At 60.7% G+C, this 14,658-nt stretch overlaps 2 protein-coding genes across 2 annotated transcripts in view; both read left to right on the top strand.

The window, feature by feature from the left end:
* The window catches only part of LOC142823182 (butyrophilin subfamily 2 member A2-like), a 147,200-nt gene that overhangs the window by 102,856 nt on the left and 29,686 nt on the right, over positions 1 to 14,658 (top strand). The gene's annotated exons all lie outside the window — the stretch shown is intronic.
* Positions 6,659 to 14,349, top strand: LOC149523135 (zinc finger protein RFP-like). Its single transcript, XM_089771425.1, has 3 exons — positions 6,659 to 7,656; positions 12,711 to 12,866; positions 14,119 to 14,349. Exons 1-3 carry the CDS (start codon positions 7,252 to 7,254, stop codon positions 14,146 to 14,148), a joined length of 591 nt encoding a protein of 196 aa, XP_089627551.1. The 5' UTR covers positions 6,659 to 7,251; the 3' UTR covers positions 14,149 to 14,349.

Below are 14,658 nucleotides of genomic sequence, written 5' to 3'. Positions count from 1 at the left end.
CGCTGCGGGGATGGGCCACCCAGGGCCGGCTCTCGGCACAGCAAGCACGTCCTGGGGGCGGCACATTTCCAGGGGCGGCAGTCCGGCCATACCTGTGTGTACTGGGCTGCCCCGATCTGCCCCATCCGCGGTCACCTGCCAGCAGCAGCCCCTCCCCCCCATGAGGGGGCATCCCAGCCCCCAGGCAGGTGCCCCATAGCCCTGCCCCCCACGGGTGGCGCTGCCTGAGTCTCTTTCCCGCGGGGATGGGACCTGCATGTGCCCCGCTGTGCGCGCTGATTGGCCGGCCGGCGCCACGTCTCAGACCCGGCGGGGCCCTGTGGCAGGTGTGGCCCTGCACTGGCCCTTTAAGGGCTGAGAGGGGTCAGGGAAGCCCAGCTGGAGGCTCTAACGGGACTCCTGGAAGCAGGAGGGAGCGGAGACCTGCCTGTGGCTCTGGGCGAGGGCAGCAGGGACCGGACGGCTGGGGGAGCAAGAGGCTTCCTGGCAGAGGGCAGGGCTGGGGCGGCTTTGGGCTGGACAACCCGGGCTAGCAGGCCTGAGGCCCTAGGGCTGCGGGAGGCAGACGCGGGAGGCTGGGGCGGGGGAAGCCCCAGGCTGCCAGGCCTGAAGCCGGAGGGGCAGGAGGCCGCCTGGGAGGCAGAGGGAGCCGGTCCCCACCCTCGGCCAGGGAGCAGTGGCCGGCAGGGACTGAGCCTGCCTGGACACAGGGGAGAGAGGGACTGGCAGGGGCACTGAGGCCTGGAGGGTGCAGGGGAACCGGGGTCCTGGGCAGAAGCACTGGGGGTCCCAGGGAGCAGGGAGGGCCCTGGAGAGCAGTGAAGGAAGAACCCCCCCCGGAAGGGGGGGCAGACAGAGACCGGAGGGGGCAGGGCCGGAGGGCGGTGCCCTGAAGACAAAACCGAACCGATGGAGGACGTGGGGGAGACACCAGTGAACAGAGGGCGCTCGTCGACACAGCCACCTAATTCCCCACGGCGCCTCGCTGAGGGCACCACGCTGGTGAGTCGACCCCATTACACTCGCACACCCGCCTGCCCCACTATAGCCCCAAATATCCCCCCAACACCCGCCTGCCCCACTATAGCCCCAAATATCCCCTCACCCGCCTGCCCCACTATAGCCCCAAATATCCCCTCACCCGCCTGCCCCACTATAGTCCCAAATATCCCCTCACCCGCCTGCCCCACAATATCCCCAAATATTCCCCCCACCCGCCTGCCCCATAATAGCCCCAAATATTCCCCCAACACCCGCCTGCCCCACTGAGAGGCAACAGGGCTAATGAGCCCCACACCTAGTCACCTGTAACAGCAGCACTGCACAGTCAGGATCCCCTGCTCCGTGCTGAGATGCAGCCAGCTCTGGGGTGGGGCCGTGTAACAGCAGCACTGCACACTCAGGGATCCCCTGCTCCGTGCTGAGATGCAGCCAGCTCTGGGGTGGGGCTGTGTAACAGCAGCACTGCACAGTCAGGATCCCCTGCTCCGTGCTGAGATGCAGCCAGCTCTGGGGTGGGGCTGTGTAACAGCAGCACTGCACACTCAGGGATCCCCTGCTCCGTGCTGAGATGCAGCCAGCTCTGGCGTGGGGCTGTGTAACAGCAGCACTGCACAGTCAGGATCCCCTGCTCCGTGCTGAGATGCAGCCAGCTCTGGGGTGGGGCTGTGTAACAGCAGCACTGCACAGTCAGGATCCCCTGCTCCGTGCTGAGATGCAGCCAGCTCTGGGGTGGGGCTGTGTAACAGCAGCACCGCACAGTCAGGATCCCCTGCTCCGTGCTGAGATGCAGCCAGCTCTGGGGTGGGGCCGTGTAACAGCAGCAATGCACAGTCAGGATCCCCTGCTCCGTGCTGAGATGCAGCCAGCTCTGGGGTGGGGCTGTGTGACAGCAGCACCGCACAGTCAGGATCCCCTGCTCCGTGCTGAGATGCAGCCAGCTCTGGGGTGGGGCTGTGTAACAGCAGCACTGCACAGTCAATCCGAGGGTTTCCGGAAGGACTGTTGGTTGGCGCTGACCTCAGCTCCCTGCTGTGATGCTAAAGGGGTCGATGATCCGTCCTCAGCTGTGGGGAGGGGGCTAGTTTGTCAGAGCCGGGGCTGATTTCAGAGCAAGGGGCTGACCTGGGCACCCTTGTCCCCCCTGAGAGCAGGCCGGGCCTCACTCCCCCACCCCTGCGTTGGGCCAGGCCGGTGCTCTGCCCGTCTGCACCCTGCTCCCAGCTCCACCGGGACAGCTCTCCGGGGGGGGGAGGGCGGGGGACTCGAGCGGGGAGCCGGGTCTGGTGGAGACGGTCGGCACTTTCATCCCTCCCCCACCGCAGGCCCTTCCAGCCAGAAGCCGCTGGTGCTCCAGGCCTCGGGGCTGTCGGGCTCTGCAGGTTCTTGGTGTTCTCATCCCATTGCCTGGCACAAACGTGGCTGCAAGTGCCAGGCTGGTCGCGGGGCTGGGTTCCTGGATGAATACGGGGGAGGTGTGTGGGGCGGGTCCTGGGGAGAATTTGTCTGAGGTTTGGGGGTGTCTGTAGGCGAGGATGGGCCTGTCCCCGAGGCCTGGGAGAGCGAGGGGCCATTTTCCAGGCTGGGGTGCAGATCTGGACACTGCGCTGGGAGTTACGTGGGGGCGGTGGGGGTGACACGTGGAATTCTGTGGGTCTCTCTTTGGGGTCTGTCTAGGAGCAGTTCGTGTCGGGGGGCGCGTCTGGCTCTGTCGCTCTGTGTGTTCACTGCTCCGGGGGGTAGCTCAGTGTGCGGGATGCTCTGTAGAGACCCTGTGGGTGTCTGTCCCTGTCGGTGGGACTGGAGCAAATCCGGTTGTATCCCAGGCCTGGCGCTACACGACAGACTGAGAAATGTGTCTGGCCGGAAGCTGGAGGCGTGAAGGTCGGTGCAGCGGTCGGTGGGTTTCCGGCAGAGGGGGTGGAAATGGGTCTGTCGTGTCCGTGCACTGGCGTGTCCAGGACGTGGCTCTCCTGTGGGGACTGGCCCAGGCTGAGGGGGATGGGGGGGAAGTTGTTCAGATCCCTGGGGAATTCTTCCAGGGTCTCCTTCCCCTGGGTCCATGCAATGGAGATGTCACCGATGTGGGGTAAGTAGAGTCACGTGCTGGGGGGCGGGGCGGAGGAAACGCTGTTCCAGGTCGGCCAGAAAGACGTTGGCATGTGGCACCGACTGATGAGCTGGACGGGCCGGGGGCATGTTTCCGATCCCTCCAGTAGGGGGCCACGAAGCTCCGGGAAAGTGATTTTCACGTGTCCCGGACGATTCTTTTCCTGGAATTCTGTCATTCCCGCGTGGCCCTGCCAATGGAGACGCAGCATTCCTCCTCGCAGGGGCTGCCTCCTGCCGGCAGCTTGGGCATAAGGACACAAGGGCAGCCAGACGGGGTCAGACCAAAGGTCCATCCAGCCCAGTGTCCTGTCGGCCGACAGTGGCCAATGCCAGGTGCCCCAGAGGGAGGGAACCGAACAGGGAACCATCCAGTGACCCCTCCCCTGTCGCCCATTCCCCGCCTCTGACATACAAAGGCCAGGGACACCGGCTCTGCCCATCCTGGCTAACAGCCATCGATGGACCAAACCTCCATGAATTTATCTAGCTCAGTTTGGAACCCTGTTCAAGTCCTGGTCTTCACAACATCCTCCGGCAAGGAGTTCCACAGGTTGACAGTGTGCTGAGTGAAGAAAAACTTTTAAACCTGTTGCCTATTAATTTCATTGGGTGACCCCTAGTTCTTCTATTATGGGAACAAGTAAACAACTTTTCCTTATTCACTTTCTCCACATCAGTCACGATTTCTAGACTCTATCAAATCCCCACTTCATCTTCTCTTTCTGAAGATAAAAAGTTCCTGTCATTTTAATCTCTCTTCATATGGGACCCGTTCCAAGCCCCTCCGCATCTCTGTTCCCTTTTCTGAACCTTTTCCAATTCCAATAGATCTTTTTTGCGATGAGGCGACCACATCTCTGCGCAGGATTCAAGATATGGGCGTCCCGTGGTGTGATAGAGAGGCAATGAGATCTTCTCTGTCTCATTCTCCAAGCCATTTGAAATGATTCCTAACAGGCTGTTGCTTTTGTGACGTCTCTGCCCATGGAGTGGGTGTTTGCAGAGAGCTCTCCACAGCGACTCCAGGGTCTCCCTCTGGAGTAGTTGTAGCTAAATTAGTCCCCTTGTATTGTTGGTTTAAAAACTGCTCTGCAAGCTTCTTACTGTGCAGTGCCGGCAGGCTGGTTCCATTGTGGTTTAGGGGGAGCCCGTCCTTCGTGTGCGTAGGGCCCCCCCATCCCAAAAGGGTTCCCAGTTCCTAATAAATCTGATCCCCTCCTCCCTTCACCGTCGTCTCCTCCGCTCAGTGAGACTCTGGACTCTGCCTGCCGACCCGCCTGCTCGGGGAACTGGAGGCATTTCAGAGAACGCGGCCATAGAGGTCCTGGATTTCACGCACCTACCCTCCAGGAAATGTTTTCGCAGGGCCAGTAGCCAGGGGCTGTTCAGGGCTGGAGTCTGGCGCACTGCGGCCGTAGGGCATTGGGTGGGAAATTGCATTTCCCTGGCAGCGCGCTGGGTGTCTGTGTGATGGTGCACAGGCCAATAGGCTACGTCACTCTAGGCAGCAGGCGCTCTAAACGCTCTTTCCGTGCAAAACACCCTCTTCCCCGTCCACACGCCTTTCTCTGCAAGAGTTCTTCTGCAAAAAGGCTTCTTCCACGCAGAAAGAGGGACACCCCTTGTCAAAACCCCTCTGCTCTTTACATCCTCTTGTGCAAAAACGCGCCGCAGGTGCGGACGCTCCGTGAGTTTCATCAGAAAAACTCCGTAGTGTAGACAGAGCCTCACTGGGGGGGGGGGGGGTCAGTGTCCCTTGTGCAAGTCCTGCTGTTACAGACCCCTCCCTTTAGCACCCCCCCCCAGGCAGCTCTAGAGCTGTGACAGGACCTTCTCCACCTAAGCCACCTTCGCTGTAATCAGCAAATATTGGGGGTTGTAAAATATTGATACCTCTGATTATAGCAAGGAAAAGGGGACTCTGACCCCAGGGGACCTAACGTCTCCTGCGCCAGGCGATAAACGTTTTACAGCCCGGAGCCGCTCCCCTTGCTCGGCACAAAGTCCCTTTCGATCGCAGAGAGATGCGTTTGCTCCCGCCCTGAGCACACGGATCTGGGAGTGACTCGGTTCTGTGTTGGTGGGAGGGGGGAGCTGCAGCGTTTCCTGAGAGCCGGGCGCTTGTGCTTCTGCTCTGGAGAGATTCAAATGCCACCTGACCAAGTGGTGCACATGCCTCAGTGCATGTAAATATTTATTCCACACATTGCTGGGAAGGATTAGAGGGAACCTTGGTGGGCAGCTGTGTCAGTGGCTACTGCCTTTGCCCCATCACCTGCCTCTGAAGACGGGGCTGCAGGGGTGGGAAAGGCCTGTTGGGTCCCATCCTGCCCATCCCCCGGGGGCCCGTGTGTGACTGTTCCCGCGCTCTGTTCTCAGCCGTGTTAGCCAGGCCGAGTTCCCAACATCCCAGCCCCTGGGCAGCGCCTGCCCCAGCCCCGGGGCCCTTCTGTGTGACAGAGCCTCACAGTCACGCTAAGGCCTAAGAAGCCCTTGGGAAGCTGCTCGGATCAATAAACACCCCAAATAATTATACCCTCAGACTCGGCCACATTGTCCCTTGTTGTTCTTGCATTCACCCCCCTCCCCCACCACAGTAGATGGACTAATTTGTCGAGTCCTGATCATGAGCTTTCGTCGACACAACCCTCGTCATCAGCCCCGGGCAGTGCTAATTTTCTGTTCAGTTGAGTTTCCTATTAACCAATCAGAAGCATTGCTCCCTGCTAAGGGCCCCTTGTTTTAATACATTTCCCACCGCTTCTATGGACTATGGAACATACACACTGATATTTACTAGTGTGGCGTGTCCTGGGGGGTGCACACCCCCCCACCACCTCACTATTGGTGTTGCCCATAATAAATTTCAACCCCCCCCAAAAGAAAATTCAACCAGCCCAAGGATGGAAACTCTTAGCGGGAGCCCTGGTCACAGCCCTGCCCGGCCGTTGGTGCTCTGGTGCCCTGGCGGCTCCGTCTCATCCCTGAGACTAGATCGGTTTCATATTTGCTGGGAGTGGAATTAACGGCTTGGGGCAACGTTTGAAGCCAGGTCGAACGACGGTTTGTTCAATGATTAACCCTGTGACTTTGGCTCGTTACTGACATTTTCTGGGTGTCATACACAGGAAGTGCCAGGGCTCTGCTCCCAGACCCAGGCCTGCAGCTCTTCCCCATGTCCCCCAAGGCAGAGTCAAAGCCCGACCTGCCTCGGAAAGGCCCCTTGTCCAGCCCCTCCAGCGTTTTCCTTAACCACCTGGGTGCTCGGCTAAGGGCAGATGTTCAAAGGCATTTGGGTGCCTCTAGATTGAGGGGGCACCTAGGCTGGGATTCACTGGCGGACGTCGGTATCAGTTACTGGGATGGGGGTGGTCTGGCCTAGTGGTGAGAACAGGAGTCAGCAGCCAGGAATCAGCCCACGGTCAGGGCTGGAGTCGGGGCAGCAACGAGAGCCCAGGGCAGGCCCAGGTTACCTGGAGGGAGCCAGGGCAGCAGCAGCAGCAGCAGGGCTGGGGGGGGGGGGCCCACGACCTCGGTTCTACAGTTTTCCCTCCGCCCCTTCCTTAGAATCACAAATGCTGCCATTTCGAGATCACTTTCACTTGGTCAAATCCCCCCCCAGACCGTCCTCGCCCCTCGCTGCTCCCTCCCCCTTCTGCAATAAAACCCTCGTCTCCCCAGGCCCCACGGCAGAGAGAAAAGGTCCGTGGGGGGCAGGAGACCAGGGGGCTTGGGAGATTCCAGACGGGAGAGAAGCCGAGTGGAGGGGCTGGTCGGGAGGGGCCCTCGCAGGCTCTCTGGGGCGCGGCTCCAAATGGCTTTTACCTCCCAGACGGGGGCAGCCAGGGCCCTGTCAGTGCCAGTGGGGGTGAGATGGGCCTTTTGCAGAGGGGACCACTGAGCGGCTCCCTTATTGCCTGCGGGGAGGCGGGCTGGGGGGTGCAGAGAGAAGCTTCTCTCTGTTCCTGAGAGGCCAAAGGTCTCTGTTCCGTCTCTGGCTTCCTGGAGCAATAAAACGCAGCAAGGCCCTTTGGACTGACACGATACCTGAGGGGCGAGGCACCTTCCTGCCGCCAGACGGACACGTTAGGAGGTAGGTGAGGGAGGCAGGAACTTGTTCATCCCCTCCTGGAAAGCACCATGGCGGCTGCGGAGCCTGTAAAGAAACTTAAAGAAGAACTCACTTGTCCCATCTGTCTGGAGTTATTCTGGGACCCTGTGACGAGTGAGTGTGGACACAGCTTCTGCCGGGAATGTATCGCCCGGCACTGCCAGGGAGACGGAGACGTCGCCTGTCCTCAGTGCAACGAGAAACTTCAAGAGAGACACTTACGGCCCAACCGGGAGCTGAAGAACATTGTGGGGTTCTTAAGGTCACAAATAGTGGAAGATCCGAGCGGAGGGAACCTGTGCGAGAGACACCGACAACCTTTGCAACTCTACTGCACAGAGGATCAGACCCTCATCTGTGTGGTGTGCAGGGAGTCCCGGGCTCACCGCGCCCACAACGTGGCTCCCGTGGAGGAGGCTGTCCAGGATCACAGGGTAGGCACCGTTATTTGTCTTTGTTCATTAAAGTTCCTCCAAACCACCTGGTTTCGTATGAAGGGCTACATGTCCGCATGTAAACAGTTCCTTTACCCAACCGGTGATTCCCGTCACGCACAGAAAGGTGTGTGTGTGTGTCAGGTGCGGGGGGGGAGGGGTTGGTTACCAGGGAGGCAACGAGTCCTGGGGATTCAGCGTGTGCGACCGACTGAGGATTCCTGGGGTCTGTCCCCAACTTGCGGTTTGACCTTGGGGAGTCGCACTGGCCTTGTGCTCCCTGGCGATGGCCGGGGGGCCGTGAGATTTCCCTCTGTTGCACTGGCCTTGTGCTCCCTGGCGATGGCCGGGGGGCCGTGAGATTTCCCTCTGTCGCACTGGCCTTGTGTTCCCTGGCGATGGCCGGGGGGGTGTGAGATTTCCCTCTGTCACACTGGCCTTGTGCTCCCTGGCGATGGCCGGGGGGCCGTGAGATTTCCCTCTGTCGCACTGGCCTTGTGCTCCCTGGCGATGGCCGGGGGGCGTGAGATTTCCCTCTGTCGCACTGGCCTTGTGTTCCCTGGCGATGGCCGGGGGCCGTGAGATTTCCCTCTGTCGCACTGGCCTTGTGCTCCCTGGCGATGGCCGGGGGGCGTGAGATTTCCCTCTGTCGCACTGGCCTTGTGTTCCCTGGTGATGGCCGGGGGCCGTGAGATTTCCCTCTGTCGCACTGGCCTTGTGTTACCTGGCGATGGCCGGGGGGCCGTGAGATTTCCCTCTGTCGCACTGGCCTTGTGCTCCCTGGCGATGGCCGGGGGGCCGTGAGATTTCCCTCTGTCGCACTGGCCTTGTGTTCCCTGGCGATGGCCGGGGGTCCGTGAGATTTCCCTATGTCGCACTGGCCTTGTTTTCCCTGGCGATGGCCGGGTGGCCGTGAGATTTCCCTCTGTCGCACTGGCCTTGTGTTCCCTGGCGATGACCGGGGGGGCGTGAGATTTCCCTCTGTCGCACTGGCCTTGTGTTCCCTGGCGATGGCCGGGGGTCCGTGAGATTTCCCTATGTCGCACTGGCCTTGTTTTCCCTGGCGATGGCCGGGTGGCCGTGAGATTTCCCTCTGTCGCACTGGCCTTGTGTTCCCTGGCGATGGCCGGGGGGGCCGTGAGATTTCCCTCTGTCGCACTGGCCTTGTGTTACCTGGCGATGGCCGGGGGGTGCCGTGAGATTTCCCTCTGTCGCACTGGCCTTGTGTTCCCTGGCGATGGCCGGGGGGCCGTGAGATTTCCCTCTGTCGCACTGGCCTTGTGTCCCCTGGCGATGGCCGGGGGGCCGTGAGATTTCCCTCTGTCGCACTGGCCTTGTGTTCCCTGGCGATGGCCGGGGGGCCGTGAGATTTCCCTCTGTCGCACTGGCCTTGTGTTCCCTGGCGATGGCCGGGGGGCCGTGAGATTTCCCTCTGTCGCACTGGCCTTGTGTTCCCCTGGCGATGGCCGGGGGCTGTGAGATTTCCCTCTGTCTCACTGGCCTTGTGTTCCCTGGCGATGGCCGGGGGGCCGTGAGATTTCCCTCTGTCACACTGGCCTTGTGTGCCCTGGCGATGGCCGGGGGGCCGTGAGATTTCCCTCTGTCACACTGGCCTTGTGTCCCCTGGCGATGGCCGGGGAGCCGTGAGATTTCCCTCTGTCTCACTGGCCTTGTGTTCCCTGGCGATGGCCGGGGGGCCGTGAGATTTCCCTCTGTCGCACTGGCCTTGTGTTCTCTGGCGATGGCCGGGGGGCCGTGAGATTTCCCTCTGTCGCACTGGCCTTGTGTTCCCTGGCGATGGCCGGGGGGGCCGTGAGATTTCCCTCCGTCGCACTGGCCTTGTGTTCCCTGGCGATGGCCGGGGGGCCGTGAGATTTCCCTCCGTCACACTGGCCTTGTGTTCCCTGGCGATGGCCGGGGGGCCGTGAGATTTCCCTCCGTCGCACTGGCCTTGTGTTCCCTGGCGATGGCCGGGGGGCCGTGAGATTTCCCTCCGTCGCACTGGCCTTGTGTCCCCTGGCGATGGCCGGGGGGCCGTGAGATTTCCCTCTGTCACACTGGCCTTGTGTTCCCTGGCGATGACCGGGGGGGCGTGAGATTTCCCTCTGTCGCACTGGCCTTGTGTTCCCTGGCGATGGCCGGGGGGCCGTGAGATTTCCCTCTGTCGCACTGGCCTTGTGTTCCCTGGCGATGGCCGGGGGGCCGTGAGATTTCCCTCTGTCGCACTGGCCTTGTGTTCCCTGGCGATGGCCGGGGGGCCGTGAGATTTCCCTCTGTCGCACTGGCCTTGTGTTCCCTGGCGATGGCCGGGGGGCCGTGAGATTTCCCTCTGTCGCACTGGCCTTGTGTCCCCTGGCGATGGCCGGGGGGCCGTGAGATTTCCCACTGTCGCACTGGCCTTGTGTCCCCTGGCGATGGCCGGGGGGCCGTGAGATTTCCCTCTGTCGCACTGGCCTTGTGTGCCCTGGCGATGGCCGGGGGGCCGTGAGATTTCCCTCTGTCTCACTGGCCTTGTGTTCCCTGGCGATGGCCGGGGAGCCGTGAGATTTCCCTCTGTCGCACTGGCCTTGTGTTCCCTGGCGATGGCCGGGGGGCCGTGAGATTTCCCTCTGTCTCACTGGCCTTGTGTTCCCTGGTGATGGCCGGGGGGCCGTGAGATTTCCCTCTGTCGCACTGGCCTTGTGTTCCCTGGCGATGGCCGGGGGGCCGTGAGATTTCCCTCTGTCGCACTGGCCTTGTGTTCCCTGGCGATGGCCGGGGGGCCGTGAGATTTCCCTCTGTCGCACTGGCCTTGTGTCCCCTGGCGATGGCCGGGGGGCCGTGAGATTTCCCTCTGTCGCACTGGCCTTGTGTCCCCTGGCGATGGCCGGGGGGCCGTGAGATTTCCCTCTGTCGCACTGGCCTTGTGTTACCTGGCGATGGCCGGGGGGTGCCGTGAGATTTCCCTCTGTCGCACTGGCCTTGTGTTCCCTGGCGATGGCCGGGGGGCCGTGAGATTTCCCTCTGTCGCACTGGCCTTGTGTTCCCTGGCGATGGCCGGGGGGCCGTGAGATTTCCCTCTGTCGCACTGGCCTTGTGTCCCCTGGCGATGGCCGGGGGGCCGTGAGATTTCCCTCTGTCTCACTGGCCTTGTGTTCCCTGGCGATGGCCGGGGAGCCGTGAGATTTCCCTCTGTCGCACTGGCCTTGTGTCCCCTGGCGATGGCCGGGGGGCCGTGAGATTTCCCTCTGTCGCACTGGCCTTGTGTTCCCTGGCGATGGCCGGGGGGGCGTGAGATTTCCCTCTGTCGCACTGGCCTTGTGTCCCCTGGCGATGGCCGGGGGGCCGTGAGATTTCCCTCTGTCGCACTGGCCTTGTGTCCCCTGGCGATGGCCAAGGGGCCGTGAGATTTCCCTCTGTCGCACTGGCCTTGTGTTCCCTGGCGATGGCCGGGGGGGCCGTGAGATTTCCCTCTGTCGCACTGGCCTTGTGTTCCCTGGTGATGGCCGGGGGGGCCGTGAGATTTCCCTCTGTCGCACTGGCCTTGTGTCCCCTGGCGATGGCCGGGGGGGCCGTGAGATTTCCCTCTGTCGCACTGGCCTTGTGTTCCCTGGCGATGGCCGGGGGGGGGCGTGAGATATCCCTCTGTCGCATTGGCCTTGTGTCCCCTGGCGATGGCCGGGGGGCCGTGAGATTTCCCTCTGTCGCACTGGCCTTGTGTTCCCTGGCGATGGCCGGGGACCCGTGAGATTTCCCTCTGTCACACCTGTGTGGTGAGGCTGCACCAGTAACACCCGTAAGAGCCCTGCAGGTCTGCGCTGTGGGTAGGACGCTCTGGCAGGGCTCTGGTTTGAGACTCTTTTGACTTCCATTCGGGTGATGCTTCCCTTGGCCACTTGCTCTGGAGAAGGGATTAATTCTCCAAGCCCCGGCATGGTTAGAGCCACTCAGCTGGTGCCGCATTTCACTGTGCAGTGAGAGACCCACATGCGTGTGCCCAGCCCCCCCTGCCACTCACTGCTGGAAAGCACAGACACGCTGTGCTGCTGGACAGGCCATGAACCCTTCCAGGTGTTCGTACACTCCCTTCCCTGCCAAACCACCTCGTAAAACATGGGAAAGGCGCCTACTGCTCCTGCCCAGCCGCTGGGCCCAGAGGGGCAGAAAGAAGCAGACAGGAGTGGTTGTTTTTCAGTACGAGCTCTTCCCACTTCATCAGAAGGGTTGGAGTGGAAATGACCAAATCCAAAGTATATAGAACAGCCAAAGCAGTTACCTGTCAATGGTAGGACTCGTGTTAATGAGGCTAAAAGGCCTGGCTGTGTCTCATTCATAGCTTGTGCTGTGAAAATGCAGATGTTAAAGGCAGGGGAAATTGGCTTTGCAGTGCACCAGCCAGTGAATGTCTTTGCTCAGACTCAGGCTGTGTCAAATCTGTAAATGAATTCCCGTTCTGCAGGGTCTCTGGCCCTTCTAAATTGTATCACCCCATTATGGAGGGAGACGGCTGTGGGGCCAGCCAGCCTCAGCCACTGTCCTCAGCCCTCCCTCCAGAGTGGGGCTGATATTGGCACTCGCCCCCAATCCCCACATGTTCCTCCATACCCCACGAGGTGCATCCCCACTTCTGTTTTTGTTTGTTTGTTTGTTTGTTTGTTTGTTTGTTTGTTTGTTTTCAAAACTGAGCATTTGTCCATTTGCTCTTGCTGGCTGATGATCAGCCCGTATAAATGAATGGGGAAAATGCCCAGTTTGGGTGGAGGGAGTCACGATGTTCAGGACAGAGCTTCAAAATGGGTCTGTCCTGGCCAGACCGTGCCGTATGGTCCCCTGCATGTGACCTCGCTTCCAATCAGGCCTGTGGTGCAGCCCAGGGCTCCGGGAGGGGGATTCTGTTTTTCCAGGTTTCACTGCAGAAAGAGGCTTTATTGTCTCCTGCAAGAAGGGTGCTTAGCCCAGGAATCAGCTCTGCCCAGCCAGAGAAAGGCGACTGACCCCCCACTCACTGGCTGGCTGCCGCTGACCCTCCCTGCCATCGCTCGGTGGAGTTTTCATTTTAACTTCTGTGCCTGAAGGAAGTAATACGAAAGCACCTGGAGGGAATTGAGTCCGGCTACCAGAAACTGCACCAGCTTGTGAGCACGGACTGGACGTACCTTCCCCAGAGTGAGCGAGAAGAGGAGCATCAGAGGCTGCAGATACTCACTGACAACGTAGCGACACTTTTAAAGGTAAAGGGGCCTTTCTAGACAAAATGCTGTAAAGGGGGATGTGACGGCGCGTTGGGGGTCCCCCGTCCCCTGCAGCCCGAAATGGCACAAACAGACTGCACCAGCCGGTGGAATAGAGGAAGTTTATTGCCTCTCCAGGATACAGCACAGCACAGATGTAATCTGGTCACAGAGCTGGGCTAGGATGCCTCAGGCCCCCTTGAGATGGGGGAGACTGGGCCCCTAAACTCCAGCCCCTTTCCCTAGGCTGTCTCCTCCATGCTCCCAGCCAGCCACTCTAACTAAATTCCCTTCCAGCCCTGCCCCCCAGCCAGGGCAGCCTCCACCTTCCTTTGTTCCTCTCCATGGGGGTTTATCTGGTTCAACAAGTTTGGCATTACCTCTGCCTAGCGAGGTTTTCCCTGCTGGGTCTTGCTCCAGACAGCAGGGGTCACCACAGCCCAGCAAGTACCCCCACTACGTCACAGGGGAAGCCCCAGGGACTCAGCGAGGAGCAGCTGACACACAAACAGGATCCCGTCTGCTCCGTCTGAATGAGAATTTCCCATTGCAAGAGCAGCAAAGTGAGGAAGCACAAAAGGGCCCAGCAGAGAGTGGGCAGGGTGTGTGTGTGTCTCACCTGAAATGGCTAGTGGGTGCACGCGCACACATACACACCTCTCTCTCTCTCTCTCACACACACACACACACACACACACACACACACAGATATGAACGCACACACATACACACACACACAGACCCTGCCTTAGTCCAGGCTGACCAGAAGAGGCGACGCACCCAGCACAGGCCACAGGCTGCCCTTTATCCACCATCTGGCCAGATGTTCCCAAGAGCTCGCGCTGAGCAGCTCCCACTGGGAACACCGGAGACTCCCCAGGTCCCTCTGCCCCTGAGAGCCCGTGGGAGCGGCTGGGGCTGAGCCGGGGGGACAGTCTGTCCAGTGAGGGCAGCCGGGCAGAGGCTGCCGAGAGCCCTTCCCACACCCAGGCCGGCGGGAGGCAGCGGTGTCTGGCTGGCTGGGCTCAGAGCCGCCCGCAGGCCTGGCCAGGCCATGTCCAGGTCCATAGAGCGTCTCGTTCCCAAACTCCTCCTAACACCCGTCTCAGACACAATTCTCGTGTGAGCGGAGCCGGGGGAGGTCTCAGACCCGGCTTTACAGTCCGCCGGGCAGAGATCCATCGGCACCGCGTCTCGTGGGAACCTCGCTGCAGGGCGGGAGCTGAGCGTTGTTGTTTCTCTTCCCTTCCAGGTGCACACAGAGGGCCCGAGGCAAAGGTGAGTTTGTGAAATTCCCTGGGATGCGGGGGGGTCTCTGGGGGAAGATCCCTGTTCCACACACGCCCCAGCGTACAGAGAGCTCGGCAGCGTGGGACAGCGCTGGGGTTAGATCCCGGGTTTCCCTCTGCAATCTGGAGTCACTTTGCTTTGCTAGCGCAGCAGGTTAATGTCGGCAGGAAGGTCTGTGAGTCTGGAAAGCAAACGAGGGAAGAAATTGTAGAATTTTCCATGATTTGGCCACATCTCTGCTCAATCCCATGTCCCGCGTTAGCCATTTGTATCGTGGCTATTAGGTGTTTGCTCCTCTCCCTTCCCCCACCCCAGTGAGGTGCTGTGCCCCTGGGTAAAGGACGGGGACACTGACGAGAGTAACTGTTGTGTGCAGGTCTGACGGTGCTGAGTCTCACACCCAGCCAGGTGATCCTGAGGCGAGAGGCTCTCCCGCAAGGAAAGATGCTGGCGAGACAGAGTCCCAGGAACGCAAAGGTAACACAAGGGGCTGGGTGTCTGT

This window comes from Pelodiscus sinensis, chromosome 19 (genome assembly GCF_052426305.1).
Source record: "Pelodiscus sinensis isolate ZL-2025 chromosome 19, ASM5242630v1, whole genome shotgun sequence".
NCBI lineage: Eukaryota > Metazoa > Chordata > Testudines > Trionychidae > Pelodiscus > Pelodiscus sinensis.
This window is presented reverse-complemented; position numbering and strand designations above follow the sequence as displayed.